At 45.6% G+C, this 26,137-nt stretch overlaps 2 protein-coding genes across 5 annotated transcripts in view; one reads left to right on the forward strand and one right to left on the reverse strand.

Moving 5' to 3' along the window:
* Nucleotides 1-104: 104 nt before the first annotated feature.
* Nucleotides 105-9,358, forward strand: LOC144120146 (neprilysin-2-like). The gene is made up of 3 exons (XM_077652581.1): nt 105-359; nt 3,633-3,776; nt 8,839-9,358. Exons 1-3 carry the CDS (start codon nt 105-107, stop codon nt 9,178-9,180), a joined length of 741 nt encoding a protein of 246 aa, XP_077508707.1. The 3' UTR covers nt 9,181-9,358.
* Nucleotides 9,359-24,762: 15,404 nt separating this feature from the next.
* The window catches only part of LOC144121901 (rifampicin phosphotransferase-like), a 212,446-nt gene continuing 211,071 nt past the window's right edge, over nt 24,763-26,137 (reverse strand). For all 4 annotated transcript variants that reach the window (XM_077655346.1, XM_077655347.1, XM_077655345.1 and 1 more), the window contains one exon: nt 24,763-24,977. In XM_077655346.1, the coding sequence (XP_077511472.1) occupies nt 24,904-24,977 (74 nt within the window). In that variant the 3' untranslated portion in view covers nt 24,763-24,903. The remainder of the gene's footprint in view (nt 24,978-26,137) is intronic.

Raw genomic sequence — 26,137 nt, forward strand, 5'->3', positions numbered from 1 at the left:
AAATATTTTCGTTCTATCAAAGTCATTATGAACGCAGGCAAACGCTGTGGAGGACATCTCACACGCGATGAATTTCTCATAATCTTGTGGTTTTACCAGGCGGAATGCCTGTCTCTCTGCGCATCGCAGAGAGTGTGGGGGACGTGGATGACCGCTTTTTCCTGAGCTGGGTGCGAGCAAGGAGAGCAAAAGTCCTGCGCCTCCTCCGTGACCAACATAGCCTCATCACCCATTCGCTGGAGGTGAACGCCTACTACTATGCGCACCGCAATGAGATCGTCATCCAGCCGGTGTACATGCAGCCCACGATCTTCTTCCCTCACGGACCGGCATCCGTTAACTACGGCGCGCTCGGAACGGTAAGAGAACGCGGCGTAGTGCGTTGTCGAGGCACCCGCAACGTTAGCGCAGTGACTAATCAGCCGAAGCAAAAAAGCGGCCCTTGCAGGCTAGAAGTTGACAGGGCATGGCATAAACTCGATCTGCGTTTGACAAACGCTAGCCCTTAGCACCGGTCTAGGAAGCTATAGGACTCTCGCACTCTACAACACCTCCCGGGAAAATGCTGACAGTGGGCAATGCACCAAGATGGCGAGTATAGGAAATAAGGATTTGAGGTGATGCCCTATATGCATGAAGTATCACACAATCTTAAGAAATAGCCTGGAGAGTTGCCTTGAACCATTTCTTTTCCACTCTTCATAAGCTTTCGATGTGCGATGACTGCTCGATAGAGATTATGGAACAGACAGCAAAATACTGAATTACATTAAAAAGGGAGTAATTACTCACTGGAATCCACCCAAGGGCAGCCATAATGCTACAGAGGAAAGCTATACTGCTTTCTCATAAACTTCGCAGCTGAAGAAAAATTCTTTCTGACCCAGGGTTCGAACCCGGGACCACCGCAGCGCAGGACAAGGCAGCGATCACTAATGTGAACATGGTGATGACAGCAGCGGTAGTACAGTCCTTCACACATCCGTCTAGATCAATTTAGCGGCGCAAAACAGTTGCACTTGTATTATTCCCGAGTGTCCTAAGGCTTGAAACAAGACATTTCCTGGGGTGCACACTTCCGTTGATCGCGTTTAAATCCTAAAGCCTTTAAAAACTGTGTCGAGCTTACCAGACAGCAGCGACTGTAATAAATGAGCAAAAGATTAGGCCGTTGGAGCGCTCTAGAAAAGGTTGTGGAGTTTTCGACAGTAAGCAGAAACAACTGTTGCTTATCTAGTTGCCGATAGTATATGTTTCATAACTTGCATGGAAAAAAGGCATACAGCACCCTAGGACACGTCCCTCCCTTGGATTTCAGCGGTAGCTGCTATGCTGCATGATATACTACGATATATATGAGACCATGATTTACATCCTTTCTTACCATCATGAGCTCTAGCGTAAGCTTCTCGAGCGAGAAACGCAGCATCTTTTAATAGTATACTGCCAGTCACGATATCCTTTGCACGAACGCCAGCGCCCTGTCCTCGCGGTCGTTCGCATTCAGCTTCCCGGGGCCCACGTGCCCGGGGCACACTTTGAATCCTTGATGCAGTGCGAAATTTGCGAATGACTGCGCTCCGATGGCTTTGTCCAACCTTTCCTGCTGAATTCGATGATTATTGAGAACATCATTCGATATGTGCCTTATCTTCTTTCTTTAACTCAACATTGTAGAACTTTTTTTTTGCTGAAAGGAGACTTTGTCCTACGTGTATTTCATTCACCGGCCAGCACTGTACCCCGATCCTAGAACGGAAGCCGAATGATGAGGTAGTTAAACAACCGCAGTTGTGGAAATGAGCAAGTTTCTCGAAAACTGCGATCGAAACTTAAGTCACTGTGTTCGATCTGATTCCCGCTCGTAGCAAGCGTGAAGAGAGACTACTCCAGTTACCACTCAGCTTGGTATTGTGGAGTGGGGCAGCCGGCAATTCCCTATCTCAAACTGAGAATGTTTGCGTGAATAATTGCAAATAAATGCGCAACTCTTCATGTTGGCTGCAAAGCCAATTGTGAACTGTTGTTCCCTTGCTAGACTGTTGAACATTACCTTGGTTTTCTGCATGTTAATTTTTAGACCCATCGATCTGCTCTGCCTGTCTAACTCGTTGATCATGATTTGCAGTTCACCTCCTGAGTCACTCAGGAGGTGAACTGCAAATCATGATCAACGAGTTAGAGAGGCAGAGCAGATCGATGGGTCTAAAAATTAACATGCAGAAAACCAAGGTAATGTTCAACAGTCTAGCAAGGGAACAACAGTTCACAATTGGCAGCGAGAGCCTAGAAATTGTGCCGGAATACGTCTACTTAGGGCAGGTAGTGACAGCTGATCCGGATCATGAGAGGGAGATAACTAGAAGGATAAGAATGGGGTGGAGCGCATATGGCAAATTCTCGCAGATCATGAGTGGCAGTTTACCAATTTCCCTCAAGAGGAAAGTGTACAACAGCATAATCTTACCGGTACTCACCTACGGGGCAGAAACGTGGAGGCTAACGAAAAGAGTTCAGCTTAAGTTAAGGACAACGCAGCGAGCCATGGAAAGAAAAATGATAGGTGTAACGTTAAGAGATCGGAAGCGGGCAGAGTGGGTGAGGGAACAAACACGGGTTAAGGACATCCTAGTCGAAATCAAGAGAAAGAAATGGGCTTGGGCAGGGCATGTGATGCGAAGGCAAGATAACCGCTGGTCTTTAAGGGTAACGGAGTGGGTTCCAAGAGAAAGTAAGCGTAGCAGGGGGCGGCAGAAGGTTAGATGGGCGGATGAGATTAAGAAGTTTGCAGGCAAAGGGTGGATGCAGCTGGCAAAGGATAGGGTTAATTGGAGAGACATGGGAGAGGCCTTTGCCCTGCAGTGGGTGTAGTAAGGCTGATGATGATGATGATGATGATGAAGATGAGCAAGTCTGGCAAAAGAAGCTGGCAAAATATTGAGAGATAAGTTTAATGATAGGAAGGGCTAATATGTCAGCCGAAAAGATGGATTTCTGACCTACTACTCTGCTTTGGGGAGAAGAAGAGAACAAAAAGGGTCGTGATGGGTGACTTTGTGGTGAGACGAGAGATGAGAATATATGCACGCACAGTTGATGGCATCACAACTGTGAATCGAGAACCTTGTCGCTCGAACAGACAAATTTAGGCAATGCACTCACAGCCACTGTCTTAGTTGCTTTGTGGTTTTAGAAATGTTCTATTTTAAAAATGAAGCACTAGTTATGTACGTTCGGCACTCATTCAGAACAGTCATTCAAAGGCGAAAGTTCCTATGACAGTGGATTGAACTGACAGTAACCGTTAGCTACAAACTAATTGCAGTCTATTTTAGAACTGCAAATTTTTCCTGTTCTCTAATATGTTCACTTAGAAATCATCAAACTTTGGCGGATGAAGCTTAGTTTCTGTAACCTAACCTGAGATCATCTTCGAGTTTCATTCTAGCCAGCGAATGCACTGGATGACTCTCCTGTGAGCAGAAAATAGTGCACAGTGCAGGATGCCATTTCACTGCAGCAAGAGAGCGCACCAACTTCCAGTTGGCATGAGTTTCCTCACATCATTCCGCTCTTATCCGGAATGCATAGAGAAGTATTGCGCATACATGATGGCCGGCACTCTAATGCAGACTATCGGCCACGAAATAATGCATGGCTACGACATCCGTGGATTTCACATCGATGACAACGGCCGCTGGAGATCCTGGGGTAACAACGAGACTTCGCGACGCTATGAAGAGAACACACTGTGCATTCGGAAGTCCCACGAAGAGGTCAGTATAACGTTAGGTGTCTCTTTATGCCCGTCAGAAACATCTCGCGATCAAACGTCACCGATGGCTCTCCTTTTTTATAATGCGGTAGCATTATTTGGTTCATTGTCCAAAAACCTCGCCGTCATCAGAGCCCCTTGGGCGAAACGCGGCACGCAAAGGACGTAATCACCCCTCGTGAAGCAGTAGGCCGCCTGCGTCCTTACCGCCACATAAGCATGTACAGTCTTTTTCACAAATGTACAGCCCAAGAGGTTTGCTTCCAATGCAGCGGGGCTCTTTGCCATATCTTACAGTCCCAAACTTGGGAGGACTGACTCGAGTTCCCCCGCCTTCGTGAGATTAGGGTCACTGAGTATGCAAGAGGAGCCGCTCTGCAAAGCTCAGAAACAGACCCTTGGGCTGCATACTTATGGCAACGACTGCACCTCAAAGGGCGAGCAAAGTATCCACTGGCCCAGGGAGCCAGTGATGCCCCTCCCTTTACCTCGAAATCAACGTAGTCTAAACCGCTCGTTTTGAGAAAAGGAAAGGCGCACAATTTGTAAGTGTACGCCACCGTCTGTTGACAGCGCGATTGTGGTGTGCAGTGAGCCATTTACACTTGCTCTCATGTTTACGCATCATAAGAATTGCTTAGGTGCCCCCGTAATCTTTTTTCCCGCCATCGTTGGTGTCAGCTTCTGGAAACGCAGCCAGAAGCGAAAGGAAGCACTATTTAATATGCGTGCGAAGACTCAGCCTTGCATCAAAGGTTTTCTAGGAACAAATTAATAGATTGCCTTTCTTGAACAACGCGCAACATAAATCACCACGTGCTATTTGTCTACGTGAGATAACTAATTCAGAATTGTAATTCCGGTCTCAAAACCCAATTTTTGGCTCTGACTTGAAAGGCTTCACATTTAAACTTTCATCCCTATCTTGTTAGGTTTTTTCTCGCCTTAGATACTAATATTCAGCTCGCTTTTCGATGCCATTCGCGAAATGCGTTTGAAGGAAAATTTAGGTTACACTTCTCTAAGCAGAACATGCCCGGCTAGTTGGTGAATTATTTCTGGGATGGTAAAGTTGTATGAAGAAAAAACGCATACACGAAACAGGGTACGGGATGAGTGCAAACTGACGACTAATTTTATGCTTAGAACGCGGATCTGCTTGAAGGGAATAGAAAACCAGGTATGCGCATTCAAATCCGTGCATGTTGCAAACTGCGGACGCCGAGGCCGAATCTTACATCTTATCAAGAAAGGCTATTTCACCTTTGTGCCGCTGAACAGAAGAATCGCTGATGCAGTCATGCCCGTTTTTCTTTGATATAGACTTCCATCAGTTTACGCGCGATAGTGTTGCGGTTCTTGCCTTAGAATTGTGATCTCACCAAGCAGTGGCCTGCGGTCCTGGCAATTCAGGCAATGCAGAGGCAACCGCCCTTCGTCGATAACGACAGGTCATGTTCCCATGCTCGATCATTAACACAGCGTACAGGCTGGCCTGTACTTCTTACCACAAGTTAGGGGTATCTCGTACATGACACCGGCGCCGCATTCCACAAAGGGCCTAGCGTGCTTCGTGCCAAAACCACTTTTCTTTGCTCCTTGTTTGGTGATTGGCGGGCATAGCTTTAGCAGTTTGTACGGTGCTCACCATTGGCCCTTTGTTCTTGCCGGCAACTTTTTGCAGGTTCTGCGACACCTTGTGCACATTGGGCATCCCTATCGGTGTTCCTTTTCTTTCCGCCCTTTGTCGCGATTTTACGTTCATTTTTGTACCAGTGTCTCAACCACAACCGCTATTATCGCACAGGGGAATCTGGCAGAGATAAGCCTGCCAGCCTGTTCATTAAATCCTAACTGCATTTTGTGCTCACACTTCGTGATCGTAGACCCAAGGCACTGAGCAGCATTCTCCCTCCTGACAATATCTTAGTGCGCCGAACTATAGGGTAGCAGATCTTTCTGGGCTCTGGAATGATAGATGACACAGCCACAAACATCATCGTTCGAAACGTTCGTACGGATGTCTAAAAACTGCAGATCTTCTTACAAGGTACTTCATGAGTGAACCTTGAACTGAAGTCTCTTTCACCATATCCTGGTACGTTATAGTGTGGTGTTTGCTCAAAACAATGACAAAATTGTCCACGCCCCAGAACCTTTAAAATGCTACTACTATCGAGATCAGTCGTTTGTGAATGGTCAACATGAGATAAAAATATATTAATACCAGTGCTAGACATACTCCTATGCATGTGCCTTCAAGGTGCAGATAATGATCTTTGTCATATAAAATTAAAGTAGTGCTGAGATAAAACTCAGGAAGACGTATTATATCAGTTTTACAAGTGCAGTAGTGCTCCGGACGATGTCTTTATTGTGGGCCAACTGCACGTCATTTCCAAAATGATTCATGGTAAGCTTCCTTCTTCCGCTAACCTTTGAAAAATGTTGTGTAAAAAATTTAGGCCTTATGTACGGACAGTTTTCAGTGGCCTAAGTGTTCTGCAGTTCAATTTTATTTCCCTAAATACCCTATTCTCGGGTCTAATGCAGAAGTGGCGAGGCTAACATAGGAATATATTATGATGAAAAATGCTACATCACTTTGAAGAGGGAATCTCATGGGCAGGTGGTCGCTGCGATTTCATGGATATCGTCTTCACAGGCTCTTGCTGCTTAAACATGGAAAAGGTAGTCGGGGGGTGGGGAGCACACATTTGTCTGTTTCTAATAAATACCAACAGCGCCGGAACGCATTGCCCCAGGAGTATAAGAACACGTAATACTTGCATGAGGCTGACCTAAGTAAAGAAATAAAAAAAGGTATAATGGCACAAAAAAGCTACCTTACGAACAACAATCATGGAGGCCGTTATGCGTACTACAGAGCTTGAAACGACATTTCAGTTTGGATTCCATTTTTTCGTGTCAATTGATTGTATTGCTGGATAAAGTATGGAATTATTTCGCCATGGAAGCGATTAGCTCGTGAATGAATTGCTCACATTTTTATTCATAATCACATGTTTTGGTCGCTGGCGTGATGCATTCAACGGTAGACCACTGCACGGATGTACGGTTCCTGCCTTAGTTTTGAATAGGAATTTTTTTTTAAATACATACAGGCTTTGAAATTTCGCGGTGGAGAGAAATGGAGGACAATGCTGACTGAAGTTTGAGATTAAGCACTGATATCGAGTCTGCATGAACGATTGATGAAATGGGCGGCTCTGTTTTATCATGCTTTCAATGAATCGGTAACGTCTGCTTGCTGTGGATTTAAAGGGGGATTCATGCTCTAATTTGCATCTGATCAAAGAATTATAAGCAAGTAACTTTACTCTTTCAGGGCCGTAGCGAAAATGACGTATAATGAAAGCCAGTTTTTAATTTTTCAAATAATATCGGTTCGTTGCATGCTCACAGCATAATAAGCCATGATCATGATAGATCGTAGCTTGAGGACATGCAAGGATGTGCCGTATCAAGACTGGCAGTTACCTCCTGAAATATTTGGGAGCCTTCTTAACCGTATTCTGAAATAAGAAAATATCACAGCATTTAGATTGCCTGCTATGTTCCATGCAAGAAGTGTCTTATGCTATTCTTCCGATTTTCCTTCCAAAGCTTCGATTGATATCGGTTTCATTGCGCAGATATGTATGCATGAGTCTTCACCATCTAGTATGTTCGAGTGCCATCCATTGGACTATCATATCAGGTTATACTAATCCGACCTACCAATCCACCTTAACAGATCCACTAATTAACTTAAGAGCATTTTCTGGGCTTGGCCTACTCGGAAAACTTTGGAGGCCGGCCAACTTCCAAATTCTGGAGATACTCAGATGATAAAATTGGTCCAGTGGTGCCCACGTGGTGTTAATAACGTCACGATCTTCTCAATCGCATTCTTATATCATGGAGGGTCCTGATACAACTCCTGGCGCAGTGTTGCAGCGGTAAGGCGATGCGACATTGCCTCAGCAGGTGGTTGTTCAAAACACAGCCACCGGTGGCGCTTGAAGCCCAGGATGCTCTTACCGAGCTCCCGTAATGCTCATGCACAGCGCCACTGTGGGCACGTGGCAATGCTCTGAATTTCGCAATGATAAGCAATTTGTTCACAATCCGTTGGGCAGGTTTTCACCTGCCACTATGGGCACGTTGTGATGACGTCATAAATTCGCGTGACCTCTCTGCACAAATCGGGGAATTTCGTGACAGAGAAGAGGGGAATTTTTGTGAGACAACAACATAAACGCTACCGCAGTGATATCACATGTTTTAGGTTGCATGTACTTAAGCTGGTGTCGACTGTGTAAGGGCAGCACTTAAATCAGAAGGCTTTATAAGAAGAAGGGGCCTGACATAGTGTACAGATTTGTCCCCGTGTTCTGCAGCAAGCCCGCCAGCTATACTCAAGCTCCGCAGACAATGCTCAGGGTATGCGCTCTCATTCTAGCGGTCTGGAAAAATTACTCCTCAGTTTTATAACCGCAGCGAAGGCAAACGTTCTCGCCGCACGGCTTTAATTATCTATCGGTGTTTTATTGTTTTGCTCAGAAAACATACTACAGGAATTTTCTTGCCTTTTATGTCAAGAGGTAGGATCCGTTTTTTTTTTATTTTGCTCTCGCAAAAAAAAAAAACATTTACTCTTAGAGCACCATGTTGGTGTCTCTGACAAGCCCAGCGTTACTTCTGTGTGCGTTTCGAATGATGCTATAATAGCAGTAAAGCTTTTTAAATGGTGTATAGCTATCTTGAAGATTTTTTTTTCATATTTCTCAGCTCTTTTTATTCCCAAGGCACTGGTGCACGGCTCCAGTGAATGATGACATGTTGAGGGGCAGTCTTGAATCGTGCAGCATTTGAGTGTTTCCCCGCTTCTAAGCGCAGACTTCAATGATCTTTTGTTCAACTTGACACTCGTTCTGCACATGCCAAGTTGAAACCAAGATAGATGGATATCTCCGGGTTTAACAACCCGTAATAGCTGCGCTTCTAATGGGCCATGTCTTCGCACCATCTCGTTGATTACGGCTTCTGCTTGAGCGCAGGTCGACTATCAGAGGCGCCAGGTGAACGATGAACTGGACTCGGAGAACCTAGCGGACTTCGTTGGACTGGTCGCAGCATACGCCGCCTTCGAGGCGCTCCCGGAAAACCAGCGAAACGTCCGGCCGGTGGGCGCTGCCGGTGTCGGGACCAGTCCCGATCAGGCGTTCTTCGTCTCCTACTGCGCCAATAGTTGCGAACGGGACGACCACAAGTTCCGCGGCTACGCAACCGGCAGAGGCCGCTGTTTGGTGCCCGCCATCAACCACCCCGCGTTCGCCAGAGCCTTCAATTGCTCCTCCGGTGACCGTATGCACCCGGCAAAAAAGTGCTCGTTCTTCTGATACCCTTGATTTACCGGGATTTGGAATATTTTTCAGTTCGACCTTCAACAAACAAACGTGAACCGCCGCTGCGTTCTCATGTTGCATTAGCAGCATCCTTCTGCACTCCGTCTCTATTCTCGTAAACATAAAGACTGGAAGAAAAATAAAAGTTCGGCTTGCAACTCCCTGCCGTAGTATACGCGCACACATAGACTTTTGCAACGCTACACGCGCACCCTAAACTACTTATCTCGGTTAAACCATCGCTTATACGGGCTGGAACTTGACACAGCGATGACATAATAAAGTGTTGCTTTTTCAATGCCACGTTTGTATTATGTACTTTCCTGATGTGATCAGAATTAATTATAACCATCTGCAGCACTGGCGACCCATACACGCAGCCTTCCCATAGTGCACGTTAAGCATTGCCACAGTCACAACTGTGTGGCTGACAGGCGAGCTGAATATGCTCAGTTTTCCGAATTTGTGTTCTCATGATTGCTCGGTTGTCTAAAGGTTGCGGCATGCGTCCCTTTCCTAGTCCTGCGTGTTATTTCTACTAATTACTTTGAATGTGAGTGGACTTTCCGCCACCTTGGCCGCACGGGTGTCCTCGACAAGGCTGCATGCCATATGTTTCCTTGCACTATTCCTGGACTCCCTGATTGCAAAGTTAACGCCGACAACGATTGGTTGTAAGGGGTAAACGTGCGTACTCCTTCTCCTTTAGCTGAGTCAGTGGCTCGTCTAATATAGAAATATCCGTCTTTCTAAGCGAAGGAAGTGAATTATTTTTAGCTTGTCGCGTCGATTATTTGAAGATCCTCATGCCTGAATTCAGTAAATGGTGTAGAATTTGCAAGAATAATTTGAAATTCGTAAACAGTTACGATTTTAAGAGCACTGATGGAGCACTATGCTTACGTTCTTTGATGGCCGCGGGTAAAAATTACGGTTCATGTAATCTTCCAGAGCAGCCTGCTCTTAAAGGGTATTACGCCGGTCTGAAGTGCGTCCTTTATTTGTCAAGAGATACGCTGAGGCCAGCTGTGTGGCGAGCTGAAGGAGATAGGCGCGTGCTCATTACTTCGCGCGAAAGAAGATAAATTTAGAGTTCCTGCTCCACGAACCTCCGACCAAGTGCTGCTGGCGTCATAACCATCATAAGCCTGACAATGACAACTGTCGCGTTTAGCAGAGCGCGATGCCTCGGGAAGGATTCGCGCCTGACGCTGCAGCATTGAACGCTGGGAACGGCGTTCATTGAGCATTGAGCGCGCATTTAATTCATATCATTCATTCATATTTATTCCAGTTTACAATATACTGTCACGATCTAAACAGAGCCGTTTAGGTATTCTTAGGGGAGAAGCCAAGAACTAGCTCCGCCCTTTTTAATCTCAGAGCCGGGTCTTGCCGGAGCGCGCCTCACGAGGTAAACACCGCTTCGTCATTGTTTCGACTAAGCCCAGAAGCCGCGTGGTGCTAGGCACGTGGCGTTATTCCTTCCCGCAAAAGAGGTTCGGCTGGATGCAAAATGAGCTATTCCTATGTACAATAGTAGAAGAAAATAAAAAGAATAGGAATGGGGTGTGTTGTGTTGCGTTCGGTTTTATCGCACATAGGCAACTGAGGCCATCATGCGCCAAGAACAAGGTGTAGGAAAAGTCTTTTGTTGAATATTATATAAATGTAAGAATCATCCCTGGTATAGAGGCCCCCAAACGTTAATACTACCCAGTGAACACAAATACAAATTTTAGAAATGGCTACTAGTAAAAGCTTTAAAGAGGGCTGGGTAACCTCAGTAGCTTTCCTTGGCTGCGCAAGGATATCGAGGCTCTCAACCAATCAAAATAAAAGCCTCAGCCTTCTTCATAGGCATGAGAAAGTTGCTGAGGTTTACTAAAATTAAAATGAGTCCGTGAGTAAAAAATTTAGCCTCATGAGAAATCCCGTTTCGTTAAGAAAGCTAAAAACACATGATATATCCACAACTGCATCATCTCCTAAAAGCAGTGCGGGATGAAATGGAATGTATTCATTATAAAACTGAGTAAAGTACTTTTTCCTTAGTTTTTATAGTTTCGCATAAGAAACTAAGATGTTAATCTTAGCCTCATGTCAGCATTTTTCGCAAACAGGTTGATCTTGTTTTGTCAGCAGGAACTTGCGTGTGAGGTGCGTGTGTCCTAAACAGAGACGGCAGAAAATAGCTTCCTTAAACAGTTCCTGGTGGGTGAAGGACGTCCAATTCCTTATAACTGGTTTTACATTGTGTAGTTTGTTTTTTACTTCGTTGTTCCACGCGGACTTCCATTTTTGTCTTATGCTACGACGTATTAAGTTCATGCAATCATTTAATGGAATATTTACTTTCTTGATTCGCTTGTCACATGCTTGAGCAGCGCAGAAGTCTGCTCTCTCCTTGCCTCTAATTTCGATATTACTCGGTACCCAGCAGAGTTTTAGTTTTTGTCCTTTAGCTGTAGCTATTACTATGTTCTGTATAATATCACCAAGTATAGGAATGACTGCATTTCTAGAGTGGAGAGGTGTAAGTAAACATAGGGAGTCTGTGTATACTGTTTGCGAGGTTCTCTTTCAGTATTTGTTCAATGGCTACACACACGGCGTAACATTCAGCAGATAAGATTTATCCACACTGTGGTAGCCTCACTGTATGATTGCAATTACCTTGTACGAATGCACTTCCAATGTAAAAATCTGTTTTTGAGCCATCTGTGTAAAAAGCTATGCGAGTACTGTATTTTTCCTGGAGTGCAAAAAATTGTCTTATATGGTGTCGTGGAGTTTGTTTTTTCCTGTAATGTGTAAGAGTGAGATCACAGATTTCCGGAAAATTGTACCATGGCGACAGTGGATCTTGTCTTCGAGCAATGCCAGGCAATGTGGCCACTACGCCGAGATTTTGGCACATATTTTCAAAATGCAAAAGCAGTGGCCTGGTACTTTGCGATTTGTCTTCCAGCAATGCCAGGCAATGAGTCTACTACGCCGAGATTTTGGCACATCTCTTCAAAATGCAAAAGCTGTGGCCTGGTGCTTTGCAATTTGCTGTTAAACAGTATTCTGGATGGGCACTTTGTGACTATTTGGTGACAGATGTGTTTAGGTAGCGAACGGATATTTAGAATATAGGAACACATGAGTATCGTTCTTCTGTATGTAAGTGATGGTTGCTTCGTTTCTACATACAGTCTGTCTATGGGTGACATCCTGTATGCACCAGTGGAAATATTAAAGCCTAAATTATGTACTGGAACTAGCCGTCTAAGGTACGGTGGCCTCGCTGATCCATACACTATACATCCGTAACCCATGGTGGAGCGAACTACAGAGCGGTAAATTTGTAAGACACATGTCCTATCGGCCCCCCAGTGTTTTCTTGACAGCACTTAGAGTATGTTTAGGGATCGAGAAGCTTTCTTTTTCAACGCATTTATGTGCAGTAGGAAGGTGAGCTTTCTGTCAAATTTTATACCAAGAAATTTGTGATCATTTTTTACTGGTACATCTAGTTCGTTCAGGTGTAGGGTTGGATCAGTATGCATGCCTCGTCTGAGTGAGAACAGAATTGCCACCGATTTCTTTGGGAAAAACCGCAAACCATTTCTATCCGCCCATGTTGCCAGTTTGTATTTGTCTTTCACATGTTGATACATTGGAGGATGTACAAGCTATTTGAAGGTCGTCCACCAAGAGTAGGTGCATAACGGAGCTTGGGATTATTCTCGTAAGAGAGTTCATTTTCACAACGAAGAGAGTTGCGCTTAAAATACACCTCTTATGTACTCCGTTTTCCTGAATGAAATTCCTCGAAACGGTTGTACCCAGTTGGACATGAAATGAACGGTTAGATAAGAAGTCTTTTAGGCAGTTCAGCATTCTTCCTCGGATGCCAAGCTCGGCAAGGTCTTAAAGAATTCCGAACCGCCATGTTGTATCGTATGCCCTTTCTAAATCGAAAAATACAGCGAGACAGTGTTGCTTATGAAGGAAAGCTTCTCAAACAGTATTTTCAAGACGGACTAGGTGATCTGTTATGCAGCAGCACTTTTTAAAACCACACTGATGTTCATCAAGAAGTTGACAAGATTGAAGGACAAACGTTAATCTTATACTGAGACGGGGGAGTGCTACAATCAAGACAATGGGACAACACCACCTAAGAACACCACGATACACGAGTGCGAACTTTCAACTGAGTTTATTTTCGGCATAGCGCATATTTATACGCCGCTAATCATGGGACAAACAAACATAAAAGCGTTAGAGCCAGCCAAGATATCAAACCAATCACCTACACCATGCGGTCTAAACCCATAAAACGGCTGCCCCTTCCAGACAATTGTGCAAGACCAGGGCGCATGGCAACGCGAGGTGTCCTGATAAGTGCAAAGGCTTTTGAACTTGCTTCCATTGGACGACCCTTTCTTGATACGGAATTCTGATGAGGTGGCGCGATTCTTCAAGGAGGACCCAAAAGTTACGTGCTTTTCTATTGATGTCCAGGACCTATTTTACACCATTCCGCGCAGACACGGGTTGCAGGCTGTGGAAGATTCTTTGGACACCCACGGAACAGTCAAGTTTATGAATGCGAGTGGAATTAGCACTTCGGACTTCTTTGCACTACTTGAGTTGTATCTCTCTTCCTTGTACGTGCAGTTTGGTGGTGAGGTCTTTTTGCAGAAGGACAGGATATGCATTGGCTCTAACATCGCGCCAGTACTGTGCAACATTTTTCTAGCCAGAGGCGACCGTGTCCTACGTGACACACTGTTTCAGCTTGGGATCAAGGCGTGCTACAGGTACGTTGATGATTTTCTTATATGTGCCGAAGTTGGATGTGCAATGAATGATTTGGTGGAAGAAACGCTGATTGAATTCCAGCTAGCTCATCCAGGACTGTCATTCACATATGAAACCCCCTCGGACAAGCGCCTACGATTTCTAGACTTAGCCATTGAAATCGGCCCCCACATTTGCTGGTAGTACAGAACAAGGAGCGAAAAGGGTTTGCTTCCTTACGACTCCGCGCACTCTAAGCTGATAAAGCGGAACGTAGCTGATGCATGTTTCAAGCATGCGCTAAAAAAGTCTTGACATCACAAGATGCTTCACAGTGTTAACTTACAGGTTGCAAGACTAAAGGCTGCTGGATACCCAAAACTGTTGCTGGTCTCGGTCGCGGAAAAAGTTTTGAAGACATTCATTAAGGGGAAGCCTGCAAATGCGAACGAAAAAGATAAGAGACCGGTTGTTTTGCCATATGTGCATGCCTTGTCGCACAGGCTAAAAAAAAGTGGCAAAAAGGTACGGAGTTCCCGCTGTATTTTCGGTGCCTCAGAAAATCAATAGCATGTGCGCGAAAATCAATTCCGGCCAAGAAGAAGAGCACGACGCGTGGTCTTGTGGCGTGATGCACAGGAACTCGTTTGTTTCATGTGTTGAGGGCGTGGTGTATAAGATACCGCTGTCTTGCAGCAAGGCCTATGTCGGCCAGACAGGAAGTTGCTTAAATGAGAGGTTTCGGGAGCACAATTACAACAACTCTCTGGTCAGTGCCCCTGGCAACATCGCAGCACACTGCGCTGAGCACAAGTGCGAACCTCCACTGGATAGTACGACGGTTCTTCTTAAATCAAAGGACAAGACCACAAGAGAATTGTGGGAAGCATTTTGCATGGCTTCAGAAAAGGAAGGTGCTGGGTTCGTTAGCGACCCGTCTGTGGTTTTAACAAAAAAATAAATTGTTTTTAGCCGGTCATGTGTGAAAAATTCACGACTAGCGAGGATAGCTTATATCTCGCATGGTGTAGGTGATTGGTTGGATAATTTGGCAGCCTTTAACGCTTTTATGTTTGTGGGTCCCATAATTAGATGCGTATAAATATGCGCCATGTCGAAAATAAACTCAGTTGAAAGTTTGCGCTCGTGTATCGTGGTGTTCTTATGTGGTGTTGCCCCTTGTCTTGATTGTAGCGCTCCCCAGTCTCAATATGTACAACCAACTAGCCCCCACAAAGCTTTACTGACGTTAATCGTATATTAAGCACACATTCAAAGGATTTTGCGAGGCAACTAGTCAGGGCTATGTGTCTATAACTGCTAGGAGAGGTTGAGGTTTTTTCAGGTTTAAGGAACGGTACAATAATAGCTTTTTTCCAGGCTTCAGGTATTTTCTCTAAAACCCATACTTTGTTAAAAAATCGTAAAACTGTCTCTGCAGCAAGCTTGGAAACATGGGCAAGCATTTCATACTGTATTTGGTCGGGTCCTGGAGCAGTTTTTTACCAGCAGACAGTGGAGTGTTGATTTCATGGAGTGTAATAAGACCATTATATTTTTCGTTAAACCTCCACTTGTTGGGAGCCTTTGTTTTTCGGCTATATTTCTGTATTTTAAAAATGACTGCGTATAATGTGATGAACCGAAAAAACGGCGAAGTGCTCGCCCAGTATGTATGTCTGTTCCCCTAAACTTGTTTCTGTACTAGATGTTGTGAAAAGAGGAATTGTGAAAGGTGAGTAGCGGCCATTTATTTTCGAACTTGCTCTCATATTTTTTTATGTGGTTGAGCTGTTTATTGAAGAGACATAAGTTTTCCATGATGATTTCTCGGCCTTGCGCCGGATACCCCTCGCATGTGCTATCGCCTTTTTCAAAAATCAGGTTCTCATTAGTTGGGTATCTGCGCAAGACTCCCCAAGCTTTATTCTGCAGTTTCTTTTTCTTCTTACATTTTCGTGTGCACCAAATTTTGTGGTTCTCTCGCACCAGTCCTGTGGATTTTGGAATTGATACATGTGCAGCTGAAAGAATGCATGTTGTGAACATTTCATTTATCTCATCTATGCTTTGGTTTTCTAAAATTATATCCTGTAACGTAGCTTTTTTTAAACAATGCCCAATCAGCTAAATGTAGTTACCAACGCCGCGGTTTTGTTGGAATAACTGTTGGCGAGGATGACAGACCTATTATAACAGGGAGATGATCGCTTCCATATGGATTGTCTAAAACACTCCAGTTAAAATCGCTAAAAACAAACGACGAACTTAACGACAAATCTAAAACACTCATTCTCCCCGAGGATGAGGAAGAGTATGTGGATTTACCCGAGTTCAGCAAACAGACATTAGCGGATAGAATAAAATTCTTGATAAGTTGCCCTCTAGCGCGTTTTCTCGCTTCCCCAAAAACGAGAATGTGCATTAAAGTCGCCAACTACCAGATATGGCTTTGGTAGCTGCTTTAAAAGACCCTCTAAGTCAGGGAGTGTTATTTTCAGCTGTGGCCCAATATATACAGAGCACACTGTAATGGTTTTATGTGCAAGCAGAGTGGCTGCTACAGCCTCAAATCTTGTTTTTAGCTTAAGCTCACTAGCCGGGACACCGTTTTTCACTATAATTGCCACACCTGTCAACTGTGTCATGCGCGACAGAAGTATGGTGGGCACAAAGAAAAAGATGCACCGAGCTGTGGCAACCGGAGAGGTCATCAATGGGGTGAAGGGCGTAACGCCCTTAATCAATCTTCCATACTTCGATGTAATCTGGAGTTTCTGTCTAGGTTATATGCATTGTGTTCTCTTTGGTATATTATGCCGCTAACCGAAAGTTGGCTTTGAAATGCAGGTGAGCTATATTATATTGGGGCTCCGCATTGTCTATCTGCAGTGGAAGAGCGCCTTTGTAGCATACGGCCACATCTTTGCATTTCTGGGCTCCCCCGCTCGCTGTCTCTCAGAAAGTACAAAAAAACCTCGCAATGTCAACAGTGGCTTTTGTTTCTTTCTATGCCATGTCTCGAGGGCATCCTGTCAAGTCAGTATTTCAAGCATTTCTTGTAATGCTCTTTTTTTGCAGGAAACAGTGTGGAGTGCTGATGTTGAGGCTAGTACAGCCTGCCTTGTCAAATTTGTTGTAGACCTGCAGTTTGTGTATGAAGAAAGGCGCATGACTTACAATGTGCACCAGCTGCTGAAAATTGCAGCGAGTGTGGTATACAAAGGGCCTCTGTGGGCGCACTCTTATTTCATGATGACCAGTAACTACAAAAGTCTGAAAATACAAGCCAGTCCTCGGACTCAAAACTTCTTGTCTGATACTGGCCCAGCATGTAGTAGAGGCATTCTGCTTCTGAGCAGGCCACAGGATGTATCTGAGCCGCTGCTCTACTTTGTTGAAAACCGATTGGCAACATAAATGGGCCTGTTGTGGAGCATTGGTGACCTAGAGTGTCTGGGCACATGTTCCATAGTGAAAAATATGCGGGGCCAAAGAAGACAAACTCTACTGCATTGGTGACAAACGAAGAATCGTGCTTGAAGGTAAAGCACATTGCGTCTTTTAAAGACCTGAGTGGGTATACAAAGCTTTTTGTTGGCTCTGAGACATTTTAATCTCGACTGGTACACAATTCCGAGCATATAATGAAGTGTGAAAGAACAGGCTCCAATGCCCTTTTTGAATTGGTAGTAAATGTCACTCCGTTACATACATAAAGCAGGATCAAAGCATAAATTTCATAACACACTCTCTGAAGGCGCGCTCTGGTAGTTAACTCGACTCTTAAAGGGACTCAGCAGTTGTATACATCTCACGAAGTGTGCAAATGCCCCTCAAAAGTGTTTGTTCAGTCATAGTCATCGAGTAGTTTTTTGATGTCATATGGTTACACTCTGTACTTGCCAAACAGGAGCATCTCTCGGCACCTTTGGCTGGGGCCCCCTTTGAGGGACATTTGCCGCTAATTTTGAGTTGTACACACCTCTAATAAACTATAATTAACGGTGCACCAATGTTGGCTAAGGAGAGAGAAAGATAAACTTTATTGGTGGAGAGTAATTTATGGGTTCCCGCACGACCCCACTGCACTCAAGTGTTTACGTTCCTATGGTCCATAACACTGGCAGCCCGGCCGGTGGCGATGGTCTGCACGGCCGGGTCCTCCGAGCAAGCAGTCTCTCCCAGTCCTCCGAGGTCTTGAGGTCCTCTAGACCGCGCGGGGAAGGTCCGCCGGGCAGAGAGGTTGTGGAGGGAAGAGGCGAAGGGTTCGGGGCCCAAGGTGCAGGCAGGAGCGGGGAAGGTGGGATGATAGTGGGCTAGGGTCAAGGGTGAGGGGAGTGTGTGTGTCTGTAGTCAGCGCCAGAGTGTTGCGTGTTTGTAATCTAGGGAGGAGTGGGGCGAGGTTAGAACTGGCACAGGCTCTGTAGGCCTGCGTCACTTCTCTGAACGAGTGCATTCGCTCCCTAGTGAATCCCCGATCCGAGTCCGCCTGAGCCCGGTTTAAAGAACCTCGAGCTAAAAGGTAGGCGGCCTCGTTTCCGGGATTCCCGGTGTGCGAAGGCACCCATATATGCTCAACATGGCGGGGTGTGGGTGCATCGGGCGAGCCCAGTTATGACAAAAGCAGGGACTTGGGCTCAGCCTCGCGCAAGAATTGCAGTCTTATAGTCTGTTAAAATGTACCGGGCTTCCGTGCGGGTGATGCCAATTGCGATGATGGCTTCCTTTGCAGCCTCTGGGGCGGTGTCTGGGGGCAGGGGTAGTGTGAGGAAGGCGGATGAAGTATCCACCACGGCTGCGGTTGCTTCATCACCTGTGTAGGTAGCGTCCACCTATACGGCGTCCGGCTCGGAGCCGTACACTTGGCGGAGTGCCTTCGCACGTGCTCTGCGGCGCTGGTCATGGTGGGAGAGGTGCATTTTTTGGCGTGGCTTGATGACCAGCTCTCGGTGATGGGGTCGAGGAATAAGGAAGTGGGTTGGGTCTTTGACCGGTATTCTGATTCCGAGGGAGTCCAGGAAATACCGGCCTGTGGAGGTTTGTGTAAGCCTTATGTATTGGGCCTGTCGATGGGCCTGCACGTGTTCCCCGATCGTGTTGTGGAGGTCCAGGCCTAGTAATCTGTCTGTGAGGGTGTTGAGGGGAAGATGAAGTGCGACCTTGAATATCGTGCGGATGAAGGCATCCCAAGCCTTTATCTCGTTCTTGAATAATTGTAGGTATGGTGTAGTGTAGAGCACACGACTGAGGACGAAGGCACGAATGAGGCGACAGAGGTCGCGTTAATTGATGCCTCTATGATGGCCCGAAACTCTGCGGATGAGACGAGATATCGCGCCTCCTACCTGCTTGAACTTCTTGAGGGTGGTGGTGTTTATGCCATCGTTCTGAATATGCAGGCCCATACGCGAAGGTTGTCAAACTCCGGTACCGGGTCCCCATTCAGTTCGACGGCAATGGGGGGAGCGTTGGCCGCGGTGGTTTTCAGGCTGGATGTGGAGCAGTTCGGACTTCTCTGGGCAGCAAAACAGTCCGTTGTTCTGTACATAATCTTGGATGATTGTTTTGGTTTGGTTTGGGGGGTTTAACGTCCCAAAGCGACTCAGGCTATGAGAGACACCGTAGTGAAGGGCTCCGGAAATTTCGACCACCTGGGGTTCTTTAATGTGCACTGACATTGCACAGCACACGGGCCTCTAGAATTTCGCCTCCATCGAAATTCTGCCGGCGCGGCCGGGATCGAACCCGCGTCTTTCGGACCAGCAGCAGAGAGCCATAACCACTCAGCCACCGCGGCAGCAATATAATACTTTTGGGTGAGGGTGGCTGGTTCCTGTAAGGTGTTCTCTATGCCACCGTCACTGCCGTGGGTGGTCCACAGTGTGATGTCGTCAGCATAAAGAGTGTGCTTATGGTAGGGAATAGTTGCCAATTTTCGGGCGATAGGGATGAGGGTGATGTTAGAGAGTAAAGGGGAAAGGACGGACCCTTGAGCGGTTCCGATACTCTGAAGCGTGTAGGAGGGGGAAGAGAGATGGTCAAAATGTATCTCAGCTGTGCGGTCAGTGAGGAATGCTTGAATATAGATCTACGTGCGCGCACCCACATTCAATGAAGATAGGGCAGTCATGATCGCCCGTTGGCGAAAAACACTCTGTTTTGGAGTCTTAATTTCCTGAAGTGATAGTGACCAAAATCGCATGCATGGAAATGATTGACTGTGCTAGATGTGAAACTTCTTAGCAGGCCAAAAGGAGTGACAGTCCATGCACACAATTTTTGTGCAGATTAGCAGCATAGAAGTTAGTCTCGCAGTTTAAGTTCAAATCAGCTTTGCTGAGCCAGGGCCGTTAATAGTTGGAAAACAGCTGTTAATTAATGATAGAGATCAGGATTCCTTTTCAGATAACACAGCCATCTCAAAGAGCACCACTATACATTGTCTAAGCACGCAGCTCCCTGCAAACAAATTGTGCTTTGCCCACTGTAAAATTTGTGGAAATGTTAAAGCCCTGTTTTTTGGCGCATGGTGATTTTGTTGATGTTTGGTAACACTCTGTAGTGTCACAGTGAATGACTCTCTTTCATGGCATGGCAAACAATGTAATCTGCTCTGCTTTTTTCTCCGTATTTTATTATTTAAAGCCACACAGATGTCAATATGATACGCCTGTTGTTGATGGCGAACTATGTCTGCTTTTGTATCTCTTTGCCACCGCTCAGTTCAGCATGCATTATTGAATACAGTTAGTCGCAACAACTGTGGAACGCATTATTGTACAGCTAACAGCTATTCCATAGCTCTACTGTAATATTCTACACACAATGAAGTCATACTGACACGCTGGGCTAATGAATTCTTTCATACATGTCTGTTAAAATGAAAGCTGTTCTGTGGTGGCATCATTTCTCTTTAAAAGTGGTTTGATGATGCAGTACGTCCGGGTTTATGAAAATACCATTCAGTATTTTTTGTGCAAATCTCCTCATTAAGCATGTGTCCTCTCCAACTTGTGATCTCTTCCAACTTTCATTTGCTCTCACGCTGCAAGTTCAGTTGCTGTAATTATTTGTGCATTCTTGCAATTCACGTTTATGTGATTTTTTTGTTCTTGCAAAGTGTTCTAGAATTTTTTTGTGTTCGCAATTCACCTTTATGTGATTATATTATTGTTCTTTCAACGCGTGCCCAAATTTTTTACGGTAAATTTTCTTAAAGCATATATTTCACTTTTCGATTCTATTCGTTATGTTTTGTACATTTTTGTTTCATAGCAGTTGTAATAGGTATGGGCTTTGATACTGCTTTAAAACTCAGGTGCTTTCCTATTGGACATACCGTAATGCAACTGCAAAATTGCTTACCAATGTTTCTGTTGCCTAAATTCAGTGCACAGGCATACTTGTACTATGTCAATCTAATTTGTAATTTGATAAAGACCCATCTTGTGCACCAAGCGAACATAAATGAACATCGGTTAGTCACGAAGTTGTTCAAACAGTCTGAGAGCCTCTAGAATGATGCCTTTGCTACTGCCTTTTCCTATGCAAGTCCACTGATACAATTCCACATATTTAGTTTTAGGTATGGTGTAAATTTATGTGGTCTTTGGTTCCTCTCATAATGAACAGTGACTAAAATATTTTACTTTTTGTGCTCTCTTTTTGTGTTTTAAATGCGTACCACTCCTAGCACTCATGTCAATAGTCAACCACAGGTGCCGCAGGCTGTTGTATCAGCAATGTTTTTCCTTCATGCAACTAGATATTATGTATCTGTAACAAATAGTGTTGCTAATCTATTAAAGCATATACATGACATAAAATAACTAATTTTCATTCGTTGTATGTAAAAGATGCACCAATGTGTTTTTGGGATAAGGTTGCACTGATTAATAAACCGTAATTGGGAATGGAATCAGGGATACTGGAATTTCTTGCTTTGTTTTTTCTTGGTGCTTGAAGTCGTAGTTATTTGATGCAAACCAGCATATAGCAAACCGCAGTGTGCTTTTGTTGTTATATTGCCGATTTTATAACTTTATCCATTTCCTTACGGCACGGTTTAGGCGTCCCGCGAGATGACAGATGCCGCGCAATTTCCTTTCCCCAAAAACCGATTTTCATTTTCCATAAACTAATTGTAACGACTATAATGCACTCGTAACACCATTACCACATGATATACCGCGAGAAATTACCAGTGGCATTGTATTGCTTATTTTTCACTGTGGTGTTTTTTTATTTAGTCACACCTGTCTGCGTGCTTACCAAATAAAAACAAAAGTTTCAAGCTCTGAAGCAGTTGCCAAAAGGCCGTTAATACACGCCTTCCGAATAAAACTACTCATACCTACTTTATTTCCAACTATGTCATCTGGCCCGATACAAGCCAGGTTGAATTCCCAGCTGATCAACTTTTCTCGAGGCAAGTCAATATTAACCTCAATATAAAGCCAATTTCTTCTCTACTGAGACTAGTAAATCCCTTCTGACGACCGGCTACTTGTTTTAATAACAACCATATGTTTTAGTTGACCGAGTACAAAGCCAACCCGTTTACTGCTGGGACCAGTTGATCGAGTACAAAACCAGTAAGGTTGCTGTTGGGACAAGTTCCCAACACAAAACCAGCAAGTGGTGCTGCTGGGACCAGCAGGCCCAGACCAAAACCAGCAAAGTTGCTGCTGGGACCCGCACAAAACAGCAGATTTCTAGCAGGAAACTTTCGTGCAATGTCAGATGACATGGCGACGCAGTTTTACCTCATTTTTGCCGGCTGTCGCGTGCCCCCACTTACTTTTCCGCCGATTGTGCGTGTGGGTTCAATATAAAAGACTTACGATGCTCTTTACGATTGAAGTGTTGAAGAGTGCATTTTGCTTTTTTAGCAGGTAGGTTGTATGGGACGATGTATGTTTTTTTGCAGCTTACTTTTGGCCCATTTTTAATGCTTTAATTTTTTTCATATTTCTTTACCCAGCTTAAGGGACGCACCCCAAATTTCCAGACGTGAAGAAACGTGCGTTGATTATGGTAGTATATACGGTAATTGAGAATGTGAACAAACCTCGAGTGTTCTTTGGCATCAAGAAATGAGAGTGCTAAACCGTGTTGCAGAATGAGAAAAATAGTTCGTCGGCACATCGTTCTCGACAAACCCGATGCCAAGAACGCCAGCATAGCTTCCGCGCCGAACGAACGAGCAGCAAGCCGCAAGCTTCGTGGTGAACGCGCTTTGGATGTGCGCTGCGTTGTTAGCCGCTCACCGCGTGATTACTGCGTGCCCGCACGGCCTCACTGCGCTCGAGTGAGACGATTAGGAGTCGCTGTCGTTGCGCGTCATCTCTTGGGGCAGTGGGGTACATTGCGAAAAATAGGATCTTTTGCGGTCGACGCCGACACCGGCTTCTCTGCGACACGAACTCCTTAACGCTGTCGCGTTAATATGTCGTTTGGACAGTGTAGGGTTTGAATGGGGAAGATAAGTACGTTCTCCCCACTCAATCGCGGCTGACACGGTTCAAAGCCGCCCGGACCCCACCCCGTGATCGCGTACGCTACCGAGCGCTCGCCGACCACGGCGGGCCTTGCTCTGGGGGAACAAAGGAACGACACATTGGCTGACACAAACAGGCATTTATTGCTACAGCAACAATAACGCCAGCTAGCAACAAGGCACGCTAATGAATCGAGGTCGTCCGACTCACCAGCAAGGTTCCTAGCGAATGTTCGCCCGCGCTAGGGCCAGGGATATAAACTCCGCAGGCCGGACGAGTACGGGAGCCGGCCTCCCCGTCGCTTCTTCGCCCCGCCGGCGAAGAGCAGAGCCGCGAGCGACGCGTCCGTTCGCGGCGATTATCCCAGCCGAAGAAACCCCATCTCCCGCGGGCGAGCTTCAGCAGTCTCCCGCGCAGCAATGCTGGCGCCCTCTCTTGCCAGTTAATGTAACTGACAAGGGAACGCGTTCATCCTCGGGGTGAGACTGCTGCTGCACGGTGCCTCGCGGGAAAGCAAACTCAGTGGGCTGCATGGCAGGTCCCCACAACAGTTAGGCGAGAAGCGCGAGAGATGCAGCGCGTGGTAGAGCAGTCGGCAGCCATGCCAAGTAAAAAACAAGAACGCTGGAAGGTGGCTTTCGTGTGACAGCCCTTGCATTACCTGCGGGCACCTGACGTATCCGGTACGATGTGCAATTCAGGCGCGTTAGGGCTCCATGAAGGCCTCATGACCAACATTGAGCATTATTGGTGCGTGGCTATCCTAGCAGTCTTGGAGACAACGGCCTCAAGTAACACAACGTGAAGCGTGTATCAACCTACCGTAGTGTTAGTATACGAAATATGAATTAACAGCCAATTGATATACCTTCATAATGCACTGACGCTTGTACTGAAGTGGATAATTCCTTTAAAATTTGTAATGCGCTAGCAAATAGCACATTAAAACAAATCAAGTTCAGTTATCACTGCGGCAAAGGAAGTCCTCTAAGGGCACGATGTGCATGATTCGTGGGCACAGTGAAAAAAAAGAAATAGCGTAATGAAGGGGAAACGGCACTCGTGAACTACAGTGCGAGCATCGCCGTGCAAGCATCATCTGCTGTTCATGATATAAATACCGGGTGTAATTTACTCATTCCTACTTCTTTCCTAGCCGCATAGTAAAATGGACACCTCTTAGAAGAAAAAACGCCACTCTGCCAATTGCGGAACCTCCAGCGAGTAGTGTTTCCTCATGGTATACCCAAAATAGCAGTGCAAAAAAAATGCATTCTGTTGTTCTATAATATTTTCTAATTTTTATTTCTGAACGCCAAAGAGAAGTCTCACATCTCGCCGGCGAATGCGCCCACTGGACCCTTTCAGGAGTACGGCGAGAGGTAGGCGTCGATAGGCAGCACACTTGGAAGAATGTCGCTCACTCTTCCTCGGGCATCGGCGGCGAAATCTTCCTGATGAGTCCGGTGTTTCCATCCAGCTGGATGTAATCACCTAGAAGAAGGACAGCACGCATTGTTTAGAAAACATTTATTCTCTAAATTATTTCTTTCGTATTGATTTATTTTCCCTGTGGGAAAAAGCAACTTCCATGACAAGAGCTGGAGTCGTTATCATAGTTGCAGGTGTGCCGCGCTGATTTGTATGCCGCATAACATATACAACAAAGTTCTATAGTCAATTATTTCGCCTTAATCTAGCGAAAGTGACCCTGACCACCGATACGCAGAGTAGGTCAAGCTGTAAAAGAAGAATGAAGGTACTTAATGTGGATGTATCCAAACCTTGCTGCTTTTTGATCTTTTCCTCTCTAAACTTTTGAGCACTTCCCATCATGTTCGCAGAATAGCAGCGAATTCTTCAAGTAGCTTTTTAAAGGTTCCATGCCAAATAACTGTACTCGTTAGCTAGCATAACGAATTAATAAGGAAACAGGCTGTATGCCTAGCATAAAGTACTTTTATGAAATGGAGGTGTCACTTAAGCTCAGCCTTAGGGGTATACGAGGCGATAGCGTAATGGTTTAATTCCCGTATGTGCAGAAAGGCATTCTCTACTTTGCATTAATAAACCCCTGGGAGTCCTCACACTTCACCTGGCGCATTGGTGTAGCGGTTAAAAGATGCGCCACTGCCATGCGATGGCAGGTGCTCCCAGCGGTGGGCCTTATGCGGGCCAGGTTGTTCTTGCCGAACGACGAATCGTTAACTGACACCTTCCACGGTGTGCAGTTTGCACACTATCCAGAGGGCAGGCTATGACGACACCGCAAGGTCACGTTACCTAAGTGGCCCACCTGCCTCCTAGGCTGCTGTCCGGACACCACCTCTCAGAGTCATACTCATGATTTTTCGCTTACAATGCCAACAACGACGACGACGCAGGATTTTCCTGCGTCAGGGGGCCTTTAACGGTGTCGCGTTCAAAAATGGCTGGCGGTTTAGCATTCCTAAGCACAAAATACTGTGCGAAAGTGCAGTTTCTTGCAGGTATACACCACCGCAACATACATGAAAGCGCGATGGAGGTGTCCACTGACCCAGGGAGCCACTTTGCGCGTCTTCAACTTTTTCATGCCAATTTATCCAATGTATTCCGGCGGCCTGTGCTCCAGTGCTACATTTCTACAGCAATGTTGTAAACGCAAACACGTA

Source organism: Amblyomma americanum, chromosome 2 (genome assembly GCF_052857255.1).
Source record: "Amblyomma americanum isolate KBUSLIRL-KWMA chromosome 2, ASM5285725v1, whole genome shotgun sequence".
Lineage (NCBI taxonomy): Eukaryota > Metazoa > Arthropoda > Arachnida > Ixodida > Ixodidae > Amblyomma > Amblyomma americanum.